At 40.8% G+C, this 18,725-nt stretch overlaps 1 protein-coding gene across 4 annotated transcripts in view; it reads right to left on the reverse strand.

Moving 5' to 3' along the window:
• CDC42BPB (CDC42 binding protein kinase beta) overlaps positions 1–18,725 on the reverse strand; it is a 127,971-nt gene that overhangs the window by 10,153 nt on the left and 99,093 nt on the right. For 2 of the 4 annotated variants that reach the window (XM_006276254.4, XM_014596423.3), the window contains exons 22-29: positions 17,698–17,787; positions 17,181–17,255; positions 16,675–16,780; positions 14,592–14,728; positions 13,873–14,012; positions 12,186–12,267; positions 5,473–5,689; positions 4,641–4,703 (exon numbers count right to left, since the gene is read on the reverse strand). In XM_006276254.4, the coding sequence (XP_006276316.1) occupies positions 4,641–4,703; positions 5,473–5,689; positions 12,186–12,267; positions 13,873–14,012; positions 14,592–14,728; positions 16,675–16,780; positions 17,181–17,255; positions 17,698–17,787 (910 nt within the window). The remainder of the gene's footprint in view (positions 1–4,640; positions 4,704–5,472; positions 5,690–12,185; positions 12,268–13,872; positions 14,013–14,591; positions 14,729–16,674; positions 16,781–17,180; positions 17,256–17,697; positions 17,788–18,725) is intronic. The other 2 variants (XM_059723250.1, XM_014596424.3) reach the window with 1 other exon arrangement.

Below are 18,725 nucleotides of genomic sequence, written 5' to 3' on the forward strand. Positions count from 1 at the left end.
TAATGTACGAGTGTCGGAAATGTATTTAGACAAGCACACGCCCTCTAAAGGAACAGTACCGACCCTTGGGCCTAGGCACCCCACTGCCATTTCTTAAATGCACAGCCATGAAATATACCTCTCTTCCAATTCCCCTGTTCAGTGATAAAGTACCACAGCTACAGCGACACGTGGCAGAAAAATACATGTGTAGGGACTTGGACATCTTCCACCACACTTCACATTTCCTCAGATAGGGAAAAATAAATGGGCCTTACATTATGCCCCAAAGGTCAGGAAATTGAAACCATTATGAAATCCAGTCAATGACTTCACCTCCCAGAGAAAGAAGTATTTTGATCATTAATAAATGAAGGGGAAACCAGGGAATTGGAGGGGTGAGAGAAGGCAAGGAAGGAGCTGGAAAGACAAACATTTTTTTTTCTAAACGTTAAAGACAGGAAAACACAAAGTATTGTAGAGCTGGACAATAGCTCTTTGACCCAGGTGTAGACATGGGATGCCAGAGATCAAAGAAAATGAGAGCCAGAAGGAAGCACATTCCCATTAGTGGCTCTAGGAAAAGTCAACATGTTGAGAGGTTTAAGGTAAGTGCCAAACAAGTCTGAAATACGAATTTTGTGTTAATATGTAAAACACAATCTTATAAAACTCAACCAACACATACTCATTAGCCTTTGGATATCAGGAATTTTATTTATTTTTTCTTTTCTATTAAAATAAATACTCAAGCATTTCAAAATAAATATTTGAGGAAAAAATAAAATTATGAATTGATGCTTACATATATTGTCCAACAAATGGCAAAGTAGTATAGTCAACTACTAGTGTTTGCGCATACACACACACACACAAAAACTAATTTTGGTTATGAGATCAAATACCTGATTTTTTTCCCTTTCTGCCTTGCACAGTAGATAATATATTTGTAGAAATTTTCCAAGAGATGGTAAGCAATCTTAATTTGCGAGATCTTGCTATAGATACAATATGATGCTAGCTTGTCCAAGTCTAGCCCTCATTTCAGTTTTCATTTGGAAGTAAAAATGTAAGCTTTTTATAAGAGATCCTGGATAAAGGCATCAGATATGACCAAATAGACAAAAAAATCCATCTGCTGTTAATTTAAAGAATATTACTTATGAAACGAACAAAATTCAGGGTCTTGCTACACAAAATGCAGTATACACAATTCAAGTTATCTCCTCCTAATTTGCTGAAACAGGAAGGTTGATATATTCCTCTTATTCAGCCCACTTAGCTTCACTATTTAAATAGTCTGGAGGATCACTTAAATGCATACTCATTTCACAAGGATTTAAATTATCTGGATTATTGTTTACATACATAGTCCTACCAAAATCCATGAGGTTACTCACAAGTAAAATGATGCCTATGCTTAAGATCTTGTAGTACAGTAGCCATTGGAATATAATGAAAGAAAATATTAAACACTAAAGAGAATTCTAAGCAAATCTTACACTTCCTGTGTATAAGGTTCCTCAGAGAACTAGTATGTTTTTTAAAAAGTTACACAATTCCATAGTATGTATAGTCCTTTTTATTGTACTATAGTGCAAGCATGCGTTTTTACTTGATAAATTTCTGTCGCTATTCAGTTTTTGAAGTCCAATAAAAACAATTAATTAGGAAATATACTTTTAAATTTTGTGTTTATTGCTCCATTATGAGTTGTATCATAAGAATTCTTGCACTACCACAAGCTAAACATAATTTTATTTTATAATTATTTAGTGTTAGGAAGACAAAATTAGATTTTGAGTTGCTTGAAGAATTTAAATACGTTTAACATTAAAAGTTTACTTACAGCATGATATTAGCATTGGTGACTTATTTATTGAAAGCTGGGTTGGGCCACTATAAATGTTGGTCAAACTTTGGCCCATTATGGATTTTAAAACACTATTCTGAAATGTGCCATAGCATCTTCCTGTCTACCATGGTCCCCAAGACCCCTTAATTCTTCAGTTTTTAGCTACTGGGGCTTTGTTTCAAGGCTGTAAAGGGTGTCTAGCTACTCTGATAATGGAGTAAGTAGAAAGGAGACTAACAGGTAGGACACCTTGGGCATTACTAGATGTGCTCCAGGAGGTGGGGAGAGGGAGCTTCAATTAGCAAGCCACGCTAATTAAAAGCACCTGACTGTCACATATTAGCGACTCTGTGCTGGAAAAATGGCAGTGGGGCACTTTGAACTAAAGCTCATTAGAATAAGCTTTAGTTCAAAGCACCCCCCACCATTGTTTCAACACAGGGACATGATACATGTGACGCTGGAGGCTGCTGGAGTGTGTTAATTTTCATGCTCCAGCAGACTCGATTGAGTCTGCTGCGAGGTGCTGCATTTACATTTACAGTACATAGAGCAGCCTTCATACATGTGTGTAAGTGCCCCTTGTTAGCATTTAGCGGGTCACAAAAGACAGACCTAGTAACAGCTACTTCCTTGGGAGAAGAATATTGGTTTTACAACAAGTCACCTCTAGGTTTTTATGACACCAGAGAAATCAAAAGAGCCTAAAAATTAATTACGTGGCATGACTTGGAAAATGGAGAAATGAATTAAGCAATAGATCAACTTTTAATATATCTCCTTCTCCAGAAACATATTTTATTTAGCACATAATTCAGTTTAACAACTCATCTGGTTTGATTACTTGCTTCAGGATGCTCTGAAGCAGGGGCTATCCAACTGGAAGCCTGCAAGAAGCTAGAACACTGCCATGGGCTTTCTGTCTCACTGTTGCTCCCCTCGTTGCTTTGGATGCAGTGGCAGCTTTTCCTCCTCCAACTTCTGCTTCCCAGGCCCACTCCAGGGGGCCAGGCTGTCACTGAGCCCTGGAGCCAGGTGTGCAGCAAGGGAAAGCTGAGCTGGCTGTGTGGCAGAGGTGGGACTTTTCCACAAAGCAAGCAGCCTGAGCACATGCGAACCCTGACTGCCGAGGAATAGGACACCCCTGCTCTAAAGCAAGGGTGTCAAACTCATTCAGCCCCATGGGCCAGATGCATGCCCCTGACCCAGTTTGTGGCCTAGACCAGGCTGGGCCCAGCATCCCCTGAGCTGTGTGCAGTGCTAGGTCCAGCCCATATGCCATAGGCAGTGTGTTATCTGTGCTGTACCTGTGTGTAGAGAGCCTTGGGGCTGGTGTGTGCTGCATGCAGAGCCCTGGACTGACCCTCCATGTTGCGTGCAGCACCCATGGTGCAGGGTCCAGCCCATGTGTCACACAGACCACACAGGGGCCTAGGCTGGAGCCAAGGCATGGGGGTCAGTTCAGTGACCCACGGGCTGAATCATACAGCTCCATGGGCTGTATCCCCTGCTCTAAAGCATTACAGAAAATATTTTAGAGAAATGAAATAAACAACAAAACATTGCAACAATGTTATAATACAGCTTTAACCACAAACTAGCTGTACTACAAATTAAGCAAAGGGAGCAGATATGAAGGGCTAATTACCATAGAGGTCCCTAAACTCATTTCTGTTATTAACTTTCTGGCTCTCTCGCCTCCTTCATGGCACCAAGGCATAATTCTCCCCTCAACCACATGTGTTTGGTTTCTAGTAAAATCAGACTGAAAAGAAGAATGCTTCCTTTCTTCCTTCCTTCTGTAGCTCTGAAGACAGGTAAATAAGCTCCAAAACAATTCCTCAAGGGGAACAGGGCACAGGATCTGATGGAGGGCTAAGTAGCAATCCCTGTTCACATACTGCCTGGAGCTTCCTGCATGTATGCACTGCTACAGCTGGGGGTAATAACTCCTCAAGTGTTTAGAAATACTATCTTCGGTCTTTCCTCTGCCACCAAGGCGAGCAGGAAGTGGATGGGTAGTCTGCACCAGGAATAAGAAAAGGGAGGAGGCCTCACCTAATCAGCTGGACAGGAACTTTGGAAGGGGAAAGGAAAAGGTGGTGAAAGAAAGAGCAGGAAGGAGGCATCTAGTATATCTAGAAGTCAATGCTCGTTTTGTCTATTAGTCATGCCCACAGTATGGAATGTTAAACCAATGGCAGCAACAGTAAAAAATGCCACCAGTTGGGAGGAGAGAGTAAATGGAAGAAAACAAATTCAGATTTATAGTGTGCAATAATTTCCTATTATAAAATTCCAGTAGATGCTGCGCTAGCAAGACACAGCCAGCCATCTTTAAACATTCTAGTAGATGCCAGTGCAAGTCATCTGACTGAGCAGGTTGAAGAAATCAGTTTTACTTCCTACACCAATATATTGTCAGATTTCTGTTTCAACTCAAACTCTAGATAAAGAAAAAACCCCCAAATGTATTTTCCTTGAATGGCGGCTTGGCTATTCATTATATATAAATTAGTGTGGTATGTGACAAGTGCTTTGCTGCCTGCTGTGAGAAAGCAGTTAAGGTGAGAGCTGTACCCCAGATTATGCCCAGTGAGCTGGCCCCTTAACTTCAGGCAGCCAACTAAGCATAATGATAATAACCAAATTAGTCTTTGCATTGCAGACCCCGGTTTCTGTCTCATCAGTTAATTCAGTCTACATATGAAAGGCTGTGGTGTAACATACATTAAGAAGGAGCACTAAAATTTATGATGCTCATTATTTAGCATGTAATCAGAGCATGCACTCAGACCTAACTTACCGTCACGGGTAACCTCTATCACATACAGTCCTTCTTCTGAACCAACTGCTATTCTGTCTCGATCTAAACCAGAAAGGAGAAAAAGAACAATTCATCTAAGTGTGTTTAATGTTACTTCTAGAATGTTGGTTTTTTTAAACCACCAGGAAAAAATTTCCTCCCAACAACTAGTGCACATAGATGAATCACCTTGCAGAAAACAGTGTTGCAATACTTTTTGCATCATGTACATTTTATACTCTGCCCCAAGCAAAGAACAGGTTGTTACAAGATACAGTAACTGTTTTGCTGAAGAAAATGAGCAACACAGCAGGTACAACCACATGGGAAGGATGGTGAAGTCAAATGGCAGAGTGAATAAGACATCTCACTATTGTTCCAGAGAAGAGTCCCACTCCAGACTTGTGATAAAGGTTACTGAAGGTGACTAACCATGAATGGGTGCCTTATCATTTGGATCAAGACGACAAAGACAGCTAGACATAACTCCCTTGTTTGCTGGTGGCTACAGAAATTGGTGTACTATAACCATGCTAGGCTTAAAAGGATCTACAACCTTCTGATATGAGTTGTGGCTTTTCTTATTTAACCAGGCACAGTATTTTTGTGGTGAAAAGGTTCTCTCAAATACCTCTTACACATACTGTTAATAATCTGGAAGACTAGTTAAGATTAGCATCTTAAAAAAAAAGTAGTAAAGTTTTCCCACCATCCTTTTATGGGAAGAGATTACTTGAGGATTACATTTTAAGGTGTCACGGCATTTAACAGAATAGTCTACCTTAATGCTGTAGCAGAGCACAGGCTGTATGAAGGGTAAAACAAAACATACCTAAAATAGCAGCAGCTAAGCTTGTTTTAATGAGTGGCAGCGTACTGTCATAGGCTTCTTGTGGAACATGTACAACTTGGTTTTTAAGTCTGTTTTTGTGCAGGATAGATTGCAGCCCTTCCAGGATTCCTACCCATTTTCTCTTTTCATTCTCATTTTCTGTCAGGATCAGTAAAGAACAGGTCTTTGAAGGTGAGCCCAAGAGAGAAGCCGTCACCTTTTAACAGCCACAGAAAGAAAAAATTAATACCTGTATAAAAATCAATGGTTCATTTTGTACAAAAACAGACTTTAAGGCAGAGATATCCAAGAGTTTCTGGATACATATGTAGAAAAGGCATTTAACATTGTATGCACCTTAACATGGTACAGAGAGCATTTAAACATTTTTTTTTTTGTCAAGCTACCCCTGACTACATTTAGGGCTTTCACATGAAAAAATATTCTGGTTTAGATAATGAATGTTAAATTCATATATGAACAAGTCTACATTCTTTTCCCAAAAAGATCTAATTTAAGACATACTGGTAGCATCTACACGAGATGCTGACTGAGTAGTAGCTTGTTAGTACTGCGCAAGTGTCGCATGGCACAAAGCATGATGCGATCCTACTGCGCAGTCACCAAGAAGCAGTAACACCAGTTACTCAGCAGTTATTTAGTACTTGTGCATGCAAGTATTAAATGACTGTGCAGTAACAACTGCACAGTCAGTGTCTTGTGCAGACACAGCCACTAAGTAATGGGAACTTCTCCTTCCTGTAAGGGATCCAGGGTACCATGCATTAATTTATCTTGAAACACAAGCATTTCATTCTCAATTAATTTCTATTAAAAATGAAAATTTTCCTTTCAAGAAAGCAGCACTTAAATCCGAAGACACCAAACTGAAATTTAAATCCTGCAGGACTCAACCCCCAAAATTTTGCTGCTCAAAATGGCTTATTTTCAAAACACTGAATTGGACTGAATGTATTAGCTCATTTCTAAATGATACATTGCGGCAGAAAACACTTTTTCTTTTTTTTACATTGCGTCTAAAATGCTGCTTTTTTGTAAAGTGAAACTATGAGGGGGAGAGGGGTTTGTTGCTAAAGAAAGATATGGAGATTATTAATTTCTCATTATGCACATGAATCTCTCTTTGAACAGACTGTTTTTAATAGGAATATAACCTTTCAATTTTTTTCTTTCAATGTATGGAAGTGCTATTACCATTAAGCTGCATCCTATACATACAAGCCATGGAAAAAGGCAGATCTGTCAATCACAAGCAAATCAGTATTATTCTAAAGCTAGCAGTAATAATAAAATCAGGAATAGTGGCTATGTTAATCAGAACACTTCAGCAATCCCCAAGTCACAGAATAGAAACAAAATCTTCAGTTTATAGTCTTTATGCAAAAATGAAGTATAGATTGGGCTGGTTACTGGACATATTCCTGGGAAACCAAGTCAAAATTTACTTTTTTTTTTCGCAAATGTATCTGCAGGAACTTTTACCACTTGTATGGAAGGGCAGCGAGAGCTCCAGAAAAAAAGATGAAAGGCACAGACAGTAGAAAGAAGAGGAAAAGAACTGAAGAGACAGGCTTAACCAGGGGTGGGTAATTATTTGGGCCCATGGGCCACACAGGGAGTTTTGATGAGTTGTCGTAGGCTGGGTCAGCTCCCCCCCAACTTAACAAAATTCCCTATGTGGGATGGGGTCACAGGTGGGGAGCAGTGTTCAGGAGCAGGATGGGTGGGCGAGGCCAGGATCACGGAGTGGTGACAGCGCGGGGCTGGGGCTGAGAGTAGACCCGTGATCTGCTGCCTGCACACCCCTGCAACGAGCATGGGTTCCATGGGCAAGCGTGTGCGGTGAGTGAATCGTGGCTCTGCCCTGGGCCTGCACTGTCACCGCTCCAAGATCCTGGACCCAGACTTAGATGCAGTTCCACGCCTGCCCAGCTATGGACCCTGAAGATCATGGGGCAGGGGCAGTGTGGAGCTGGGGCCAGGGCTGAGCTGCTCCCTGCATGTCCCTGCCCTGTGGGGTGCGTGTGGGGGATGGGATGGGGTGAGGGGCTGCATGCAGCAAAGCTCACTCGGGTGGTGCAGCCTGCGACTGCCCCTGCAGTACTCTGCATGGGGCTGAGCCCAGCATGCTCCTGCCAGGGCAGCTCCAGCCAGCTTGCACAGCTTCTGGTAGGGCTGCTCCCAGAGTGGCTGCAGCCACCTTGGTGATGCTCAACTTCCCTTGCCTCCAGCTGTGGCTCCTCCTGGCTTCTGCCCTTGCTGCAGTGCTCTGGGCAGGGAGGAAGCTTCAGCTAGGCAACTCCTGCTCCCACCTGCCTTCCACCCACTCAGCTACCCACAGGTGGCTGCTCATTTCACCATGGGGGCAGAGTGGGTGGATGGTGGCTAGGAGCTGGAGCCAGCGCCCCATGCCCTGGGGCAGGAACTGCCTGGCTGAAGCTTCCTCCCCAGAGTGACAAGGCAGGAGGAGAAACTGCCAATGGAGGCGAGGGGAGCTGAGCAGCACCTGGGCAACTTCAGCTGCACTAGGAGGAGCCCTGTCAGAAGCTGTGCGTGCTGGCCAGGGCCAGTGTGTGCAGGCAGGAGCGCAGTGCCAGCTGCCCCAGGCAGGGCTTGGCTCCATGCAGAGTGCTGAGCGGGCAGCCAAGGGGCAGATGCAATCAGCTGGAGGGCTGGATCCAGTGCGCAGGTTGTATTTTGCCCACCCCACTTAACTAATGCCTACAGTTTGTACAATTCTGCACCCAACAGCTGCACCTATAAAGGTATTTTGATTCAGCTTGAAATGTTTTCCAAAGATACCCCTCAAGAACCATGTTACTACACTGCCTCCAAGTTTAAGACTTGCTTTTCTTTTTTCCTTTTTTCTAAGTGGTAGCACAAAATATTCTTTCCACCCATCCATTTTAGCCTCTTAAGTAGCACAAAGCTTGGCAAAATACTACATTTATCATGCGGCTCTTAGAAGGGATGGCACTGGAGTAATACAGGGGAGTTAAAAAAAATGGTCTCCCAGACACTAAAATTTTATAACAGCACAAAAGCACTTCCTGGAAGCTTTAATAGCTGGCCTTTGCTCCCAAACTGATACATGATTATAAAAGAGCAGTGTTAGAATTTGAGATTCAAACATGATCCTGACGCAATGCATTTTCTATCTTGATCTAATTAAGGAGGCCTGCGAGAAGAACTCAGTGTTACTTTGAAAACTGCCATTTTGGAGTTCTTGTGAGTCGTCGTCTTCAGCAATCCCTCGCAGTCGAGGCTGATTGTCTTCCACGACTGTCTTATCTGCGGGTCTGAAGATGGCTGATGATGCACACCCTGCCGCAACTCAGGCACGTGTTTCTGTGTGGGGTAGGTGGCTCCAGATTCCCGATTTAGTCCGCAAAATGCTGTTTCTGCTGCTCCTGGTTTTTCATCTCCTGTTATTGTTATGCAGTTTCAAAGTACTGAGATCCCTGCAGCAGACTCTTCCTCCATTTAGGGAGGTCCTGGATGATAGTGTCCTACGAGTTGATGTTGGTATTGCATTTTTTCAAGATGGCCTTGAAAACGTCCTTGAATTGCTTTCTCTGCCCTCCTCTTGAGTGTACACCTTGACAGCTGAGAGAATAAAGCCTGCTTCAGGAGCCTGGAGCTGGACATCTGGATGACATGGCTGGCCCAGTGAAATTGATGTTGGATGATCATCACTTCGATGCTCATGATGTTTGCTTGAAAAAGGATACTAATATTGGTGCGCCTATCTTCCCACTGGATTCAAAGGATCTTTCAAAGGCAGTGCTGATGCTACTTCTCCAGCAACTTGAGATATCCCTTGTACATTTTCCATGTCTCAGCTCTCATACAGTAAGGTAGGGATCACAACTGCTTGATAAACCATGAGCCTGGTTTCAGTTCTGATGTGATCTTTGAACACCTATTTCTGCAGGTGTCCAAAGCCTGCACTTGTGCATTTGAGATGTTGGGCTTCTTTGTTGGTGTCAGCCTTCTGTGAGAGATGGATTTTGAGGTACAGGAAGTTTTCAATGTTCTCTAGAATCTCACCGTGAATCAATTACTGGAGCTGGGGACTGCTCATTAAGAGCTTGTTGATGGAGGGAGGACCTTATCTTCTGAATGTTAAGCGTCAATTCCATTTTCTTGCATGCTTTGATAGAGACCTTGACAATTGCCTGAAAGTTTGTTTCCGAGTGAGCGCACACTACAGCATCATCAGTGTACTGGAGCTTGATGATTAAACAGTTTAGCATCCATTTAGTAGTTTAGCGCCACTGCCTGGTCAGATGTAGCATCGTGGTAAGGAATATCAAGAAATGTGTTTGGAGTGATGATGCAGCTTTGCTTAACTCCTATCTTGACTTCAAAGGGATGTGTGATAGATCCATTATTGAGAACCATCACTCACCTACTGTCACGGAGCAGGCAAAGAATGGTGATGAATTTCAGTAGGCATCTGTACTTCAGAAGGATCCTCCACAGTGCTTCTTGTTTGACAGTCAAAGGCTTTTGTGAGGTTTCACAGAAGACGCTTATGCATGACTGCTTTTATCATGAAGTTGCTGCTGCATCTCATCTTCCACATGGTTCTTGACAGAACAGGACCTTAATCCAATGGCAAGGAAGTCAAGACAACTGGATTCTTGTTCTGCTGCAGCCTTTGTCTGCCTTCACAGCTGTTGAGACTCCAACATCTTTTATCTGCTCCACTGCTGAAGACTTGTAGACCCATAGCAGGCTTATTATCGTGGCAACCTATACTTGCCCTGTCACAGCATGGCAAAAAAAGTCTTGTGAGTATGTCATCCAGGAAGAGATGAAGATACATATTTTTGAGTCCCTGACATCATTTGGGCTTTTGAGAATAGTCTGGGTCAGGGCATGGCCACATTTTCTGTATTAATAATAGAAGTAAGCAGTGTCAAACATCAATGGGTAAATTCTGTCTCTTGGTCCACCATTGAAAAGCAGTCCTGGAGGAGATGCTGTTTATTGTGGATGAAGCTGTTTCTGTCCAAAACCTTAAGTGCCTCTTGTGCTTGCTCAGAATCTTTTGGTGAAGAACTGTTCTCATTTCCTGTATATCGCTTCTCAACATCAGAGACAGGAAAAGTGATCTCTGAATTGTCTTCTGTTGGGTTTCTTGAGATGTTGGACTTAATGAAACAATTCTTTGATAAGACCAACTTGTAATAGCCACATTGAATTAATCTCTTGTATCCAGCGATCTGCAGAATGGCAAAACTACCAATCTTTAAAGAACCTGAGCTGGAGACAGTTTCCAGGCATCATATTGTCCAAAACCCCCTCCAAAGCTAAATTACCCTGAAAATTTGTGGATGTCCTACCAACACAGTGAATGATCTGTTTGTCAGGATCCTAACAAGTATATTTTAGCCATATATAGGATGCCACAAACCTGACAAAGAAACAGACAGCTATCTGTGGAAGGATCAAAACAAAGGTTCAAGTAGCACCTTTTTCAATGACTAGCCTATGCCTTTATTCTTGGGTGGTCATGACTGCGGAGTTTGTTAGTTTTCTTTTCTGAGCTGCATGGTCTTTAATTCAGTGATGTGGACATAGTCAGAGAGCTCAGTTCAGTTAGACAGCCATTCTGTACACACTGTGCTTGTAAAACATTCTATGTAGCCATCTTCAAAAGTTGTCTCACATGCCTCAAAAAAACCCAAAAAACCAAAACTACTCACTGCCTTAAGAGAAGACTTTGGGCAGCAGCAAGGGGAAATTAAAAAAATTGGAAGACAGTATAAGAAGGCGGAAAAGCAATAAAGAGGGAGGAAAAACTCACTGCAGAAAATATTATCTAAAAGAGGCTAAAATACTATAGTATCCCTCAAGCTGCTTCTACAAATAGGACAGAACATTTGTAGTTTTGCTTAGGGAATGGTAGGAAAAACTGTGATTGCTTGCGACTGACAGCTCATCTGCTTCCATGCTCCACTAAGGTGAAGTTCCATAATTGACAGATCACAAAGAAGTATTTGCAAAGAAAAAAAAACCTCAGGGGATTAACATTTTGGCTATTTAGGACAGTACAGTCTTCATCTGCTTTAAGGTTAAAGAATCTGCAGAAGTCATCTATGAAAATTTAAATGTTTGGGTGACCAAACACACACTGAAGGTGAAGTGGAACTCGAGGAAAGTTATTACTCTCACCCTTTAATGATCCTCTACAGTATATCATTATGACATATGTGCAAGTTTTATTATAATATTAACCAATTGGCAGGCAGGCAAGATGCAACTCTGGTTTCAGCCTGCTAAGATCAAAAGGCCTATGGTTCTAGCCACAGTCTTACATAAACTAAGAAAATAAAAACCAGGATCTTATCATTCCAATGCAAAGTGAAAACCCTAATCACTGTATTTCAAAAATAAAGGTAATACTTAAAATTTATTACCAATTTTTATGTATTATAAAATTGCAATAAAAGGTACAAGACAACCTTTTGCACTTCACAGTTCACTTATGGAGAAATATCAGACCCTCTTCCTTTGAACTTTCAAACTTCCTTTACCTGTTTATTTGGGTTATTTCTGCAATCTGATAAAGATCAAATTTTACTCTTTAATGAAAAATAACTCTATGGACAACAATGATGAAAATACCACAATAATAATACCTAATGTGCATTTTCTCTAAAAGAAAGGTTGAAAAATCATACCCTGAATATACAAGGGATGTCTTTACGGGTGGCATGTATTACGTCTGATGCCAAGACAGAGCTCACACAAAAATCTTCATCTCTGGTAAGAAATAAAACAACATTACTAACATAGCAATATAAAACTTCTAAAGAAACTGGTATCAGGCTCTTTGAGGGATTGCACCCTATCATTGTGATAACATCTAGAGATCTCGTGTGCTAGAAAAGGTACACGTAGTGGGAGAGGGAGAAGGTTTCCGAAGGATCTTACAGATTTGAATTCTGGTCCAGCAACTTATAGCATGCAGATGGGCCTGTTGCACCTGCATGGAGCCCTGAAGTGGTCAATGTGGATGGGCTCACTCTGTCAGGACATCACAGATTCATCAGGCCTCTTATGCCAAGGGTTTGGAAAGGGAGAGCCACTCTTTTAATCCATAGATTTTAGAAATGAATACCCATAGCTCAAAGTGAAGTTACCCACTGCAAACAGACATCAAACGCACTCAAAAGAACAGGTGGACTTTTTGTGGGTTTCAAATACAGAAGTGCGCTTATATTTTCAAATGGATGGAGTTTCCTTTTTTTGATGATCACATAAACAAACAGTGTACATCACAGTTATCTCAAGTGCAATTTGGATCAGGTCCTACCACAATGGGCATGTCTACTCTAGGCTCTTTAAATTGCACCTGGACAAGTTAAATCACAACAGTTGTAAATTCTCATGTAAAGGAGTCACTGACATTTGCTCCTTCAGTTGTGCATTTCAGTCCTGTCTGCACTAGACTTTGCAACCAAGATGATTAACCTGCATTAAAAACACTACAAATCCCAGTGGAGACAAGCCCAAAGAAGCAGCTTTCAATAACAGCTAAAGCAGAAGCCTGCTAAGAATCATGTCTGACTAAACTGCCCCAGGCATTTCATTAATGTGAATGCTGTTATTTGCAATGCCTCTACATTCCTGCTCCCAGTGTTAATTTACACCACGGATCTTCAGATGCCAAGTAGGCTCAACCCTCTGACAATTACTGGGAGAAGAGAGCAGCAGTATGCTGCCCCTTGGCATGAGTCTGTTTGGAAGGCATCATAAATCAAGGTATTTGTATAAACAGATTCTATGCTAACCAAAGACCAAGGTGCTATAACCTTACAAGATGGGGCATTGTCTCTTGCCATGGTCACAGTAATCACAATAAATTCACATTTTAGTTTAGAAGGTAAAAAATTGAAAGAAAAAGACTTACTGAGGAAAAGTTTCTTAGGCTAAAACCGGTTCCATTGGAACAAAGTCAGTGGGTGCTGGGATCATATGTACTGTAAATTGGTAAGTTCAGTGCTTTTTGGAACCTGTCTTCCTTTACTCTCCCCCCTGGCCCTGTCCAAAATTTTTTGAAATTTTGAAATTGGCCTGTTCATAGTAGCTCTTTCCCTGTGCTCTACTTCACTGTGACTTGTCTGCCCAAGATGCACATAAAATTCTCAGATGACGTGCATTAATGTTGTTGTTTACATGAAAATGCAGTGCTGCAACCCCTTCTTTCTGCTCAATCTAAACTGAAGCCTGGCTTTGGAAGGCGTAGATCATCTCAGAACAGAGTCCTTAAAACACAGGAGACTTTAATTTACCATTAGAGAAACATTTTACTTAAGAAAAAAAATAACAGAGGTTTTACACTGTAGCTAGTAAAACAACACAAACCTGAGATCCAAGACTTGACTTGCAACAACTCCAGGCTGGGTGGATTTTCCTTCAGGCACATCATACAGAAAGAGTTTGCAGTCGCACACAACTGCATAGGCCCTCTGCCACCCTTTCTTAACTCCAGTAGGCTTTGGAACCTGCATGTAAATAGTTGTTTGCTTGTTATGTGGAAACTTGACTGGTCAGACATAGGAAGTGAGGACACAAAGCAGACTTCATGCTTCTTTAATTCAATGAAGTCTGACCACCCAATTTCAATTATATTTCCAAATAGGAGGGAAGAAAGTTGAAGAACAGCTGAATATTTCTTCATGAAGCTCCCCGTTTTCTGCTTTTAAGCCAGTTCTGCAATTCAGCATTTTGTAAGGCAAAATCAGATTGTGTATTTAAAGAGATTCCACAAACGGCACATAATAACAAAATTCCACTATATTATAGCACAGATTTTTTCCTGCACAAGTGTTCTCTGTCTCATTTTTGTGACGATTATAGCTGCCCCATGCTAGTCCTCAAGTAAGATTGCTCCTTTATCCGTAACAAAAGTATAAGTGTGAATTGTGCCAAGCCCCAGAGCTTCAGCATTACTTGGGGACACAGTAAAGCAAAGTTAGGGTTTCTAGCAGCAAACTGCAAATATGGCTTGCTTTTGTATTAAGTTTGTAATTATATTGGGAAGAAAAAAAACCCTCTTCAGGTCCAAAGTCAAAGATTCTTACCTTGACATAACCCTTATAGGCAGTTCCTATCCCTCTTTGAACATCTACTCCAAGAGGCCTTTTGGCTTGCTCAGGGGGTATAGGACAGACTTGAGGTGCGCTGTCCTTGCAAGAAACATGGCATGCGAAGGAACACACTGGGTGCAAAAGAGAAAATCCAGGATGGAAGTCTTGTGAAGATTGATTAATCTTAACAGGTGATGAATATTTTCTACTCTTATAAGAAAGAAACCAATTCATTAGATTGAAATAGCTCAGCAGTATACATGACAGCAGCACATTATGTTAGACGAGCATGCTTATGATCCATTTGTCATGACAGACTCTTAAACACCACTTTCTTTTATACACCCGTGTCAGGTAGGGCAGGAGCCCTGTCACCACTCCTCTTGAGGTAACCCAGCCTTCTTCTGGAGGAATACGATTTGGGAAGCCCCACCTAATGTCATCAACACCAATTTCTAATTCAGGTGGAAGATGAAGGAGGTAATGAAGAGTTGGGGGTAAAGATGGACACTAGGCAGAAAGATAGGAAATAAGATGGAAGAACAGGGGGATGGTTAGAGTAAGTTAATACTGGACAGTGCTAATTTAATGAGTAAATATGAAAAAATGAGAGAGTTAAAATAAAAAGGGAAATTAGATTTTACAGAAAAAGAGAAGTTACATTAATATAACAGAAAACAAACTTTGCCATAAAATAAAAGAGGTTAATAGAAGAGAGTTAATATTATTGTGCTATAAAAAGGCACACATGTAGGCAAGAATTTAAAAAAGAGGGGGCAAACATCTACACAACTAATTGATGGATACCTTCCTCAAACTTCTGTGTGTGCTGTCTATTTCAATTGCAACAATTAGAAGGGGAAAAAGACCTGTTATCTATAAAGCACCTTTCACAAACTTTGTATAATTATGCAAACATTGTGCTTTAACATGCACACAGCAAGACAAGGTCCATAAATGAGAAATTACTAAGTCTTTTATACTGTAAAGTCATCACCATCTAAAATGCATGTGGGGTGTACAGTTGTGGGGATGGGGGGCAAGTGGGAGGGAGAAGGAGCTAAGAAGACAACAAGTCCCTGGAAAATGAACAAGGGGAAAGATTACGGAAACATCTCTTAAACCTCCTATTGCAAAACAAACCTGATATCAATTAACTTAAGTATTACGACCTGGCATGGAAGTGACAATGGGGAGAGCAACGGTGGAATGCTTTGTTGTGGGGATAGGGAAGTGAGATTTTCAGATACACTAGAGCCCAAGAGTGACGAAAGAGTGGTATGGAACAAAAGCAGTTACAGGCAGCAGGAGATAAAAGGGTGCCTCAAAGCGAGTGCTGTTAGAGCAGCAGGTGCTTCTGGTAGAGCTGAAGGGGGACGGGAGTTGACAATCAATCATCTGCAAATGGCCCTGAAGGCAAGAACAAGGAGGCTGAATACAATGCAAAAAGTTACCAATGGATAGACTAAGGAGTGAACAGAGTTGGGCATAGCAACACTGGAAGATAACTTTTGCAGTGTTTTTTTGGGACAGATTTGTTTGGACATGTTATGTCAGAGACCAGTGACAGTAATCAAGGTGAAAGAATATTTAAGGCACAGACAAATATTTTCACAGCAACACTTCCACTACAGATTAGAATACTACAAAATAACAGAGGGGGAAGAATGGATTTTGAAGATACCAAGCTAGAAAAATTGACAGAATTTGATTACATTCATGACTTGTGAGTAAAAACAGAGAGGCACATATGCTTCCCAATTTATAGATTAAGATGAGGACAGTGGAAACTGTTAAATTTCAATTATGGCAACAACTTCTGCAGCATTTATTTCTTCATTTTATAGGAAGCCTGCTCTAGCGATAGTGTTAGTAAAAAGATGGTGCAGGAAGAAGGAATTAATAAGTTTAAGTAACTTGAGAATTTCATTCCTCAACTGATTCAAATCTGCAGATGCAAGACGGTAAGAAGAAAAAGATGCAACAGTTGTTTTTCCAGTGCGTAACTTGTGGCTGTAGAACAAATTGTTTTATTTGGCTAAGTTACTGAACATTCAGAATTGTTACACTGACTCACCGTCACAGGCATAGCCTTGTCGAACTAATCCCACCATAAGAGACGTGCAGTGACTGCACTGAGTAGGGCTTGTGAAGGACTTGATGTTGAGTTGGTGAGCTTTAGGCTGAAAGATAAATTCAAGATAAACCAAAGCTACTTCATAAATCTAGGCTTCTTTTAAGTAACTGAAACATGTTAAAAGTGTTGCAAGTCAGAACTTTCCTTCCAAATAATACTGTAAGTGCTTTTACTTCCAACGCGTACTCAAGATCGCAGCAGAACCAGAGTACAAATAAACCCCGCAAAGCTATAACAACCCAGTCTGAAATTCTCTTTCCCTTTTGGGAAAAACTAAAAATGACTGAACAATTTGCATTTAGGAACATTTAATTAAACAAACCTACAACACAACAATAAGTGACAAACCGAGACAGGACAAAAGCAAACATACATTTGCACAGCTATTTGTTAAAAAAAAACAAACCCTTTAGTTTGCAGAAATAAGGTGAACAAGGTCCCCCTACCTTTGGTACAGCTAGAGAAATGGACTGAATGGTGGGGGAGGGAGCGGCAGGCATCCTCTGAAGCCGAATTGATTCCTGAATCACAAGAAACTGCAGTTGAAGATAATTAAGCTTCAAGAATTTATTCTAGAATTGGAGTGGGTAAAGTTCCCTAAATTTGCAAAGATTGTAAGTGTAGATTGTAGACTGTATTGCCATTTCTAATTTACTGTGAGCAGATCATATTGGAAAGCACTCACAGGAAAGCCTGCACACTAACAACAAGCAGCAGTACAAAAAACAGGTATGAAAATGGAGTACATCAACATATACAGAACTGGAGGAAGATTCCACTTGCAACTGTTTGCAAAGCAGGTGCACTTAACACTGACAGGTGTCTATACACAAGCAAAAACTCAGTGCTGGAGTAAGCCTCTTCATAGTGAATGATGTCTGCAATATATTTATAACATGTCACATGTATATAAAAGACTCTCAAGTGAATTAACTCTGGATAATAAAATACTAGCTGCCTTACTTCTTGTTGCTGCTCAGCAGTCATGACAGAACTAGATGGTGAGACTTCTGGTTTGGGACCTTGTGCTTCTTGCTCACTAACAGAACTCGTCTGCAGAAATAACAGCAAACAAATTAGATTAATGCTACAAGTCTGAAGGAATGGTCTTAGGTCAACGTGAAACGAATCTGAACGTAGTTAAAGCTATTGACCTGACAAAAACAGCTTGCTCAGGACAACATTTAGAGCTCGGTTAGTTTTTATAAACACTATTTAACATTTGGTTTTTAAAGAAATAGATCTATGCTGTATTGACAACATTGTATGTATGGAGGCATCGGATTTAAAAAAAATCTACCAAATAGTAAATGGGACTGTAGCTGTAACAACAGTTTCCTCCCAGAATCTAGACAGCGTCTTTATGACATACTTGGATCCACCAATCATATTTTAGAAGGCTGCTTCTAATCTCCTGCATACTGGTAAAAGATGAAGCCAGGCCTTCTGGCAAACAATCCATAGGATACTTAAGATAATTTACTGCTGTAGGAATGCTAAAGTGCACAGGAGCCACCAAAAGAAAGGTTCTCAGTGACTTCATGCAATTTATTTTTGATAGCTAAGAAGTCTTTCAAGAATTCTATAAATATCATTCTATTACACTGCTTAATAGGATGAGAGAATTCTAATGATAATTATATCATATTTCACTAATGTTGGTGATTAATATCCATCACAAGCTTCCTATTAAATTCACACTTACTCTAGCTACTACTAATTATCAGCACAAGGGGGTAGTATGCTACAATTCTGGAATTAAAGAACTAAAAGCAGCTGGGTAGGAAACAGTGATACTACAGGATCACACTCTGAGGATATAATGGAGATTGTGATTAACAAACATGTGATTAAAACTTTTTAAAAATGATGTAATTAGCAGTGAAGACTGCTGAGTAATGAGTCAGTCACTCTTCACACTTGAGGGAGAAGATAGCTCAATACAGTTAGCACATTGAGTACATACAGATATTTTGGTATACTCTGATTGG

The sequence above is a fragment of the Alligator mississippiensis genome, chromosome 2 (assembly GCF_030867095.1).
Source record: "Alligator mississippiensis isolate rAllMis1 chromosome 2, rAllMis1, whole genome shotgun sequence".
In the NCBI taxonomy this organism is placed as follows: Eukaryota; Metazoa; Chordata; order Crocodylia; family Alligatoridae; genus Alligator; species Alligator mississippiensis.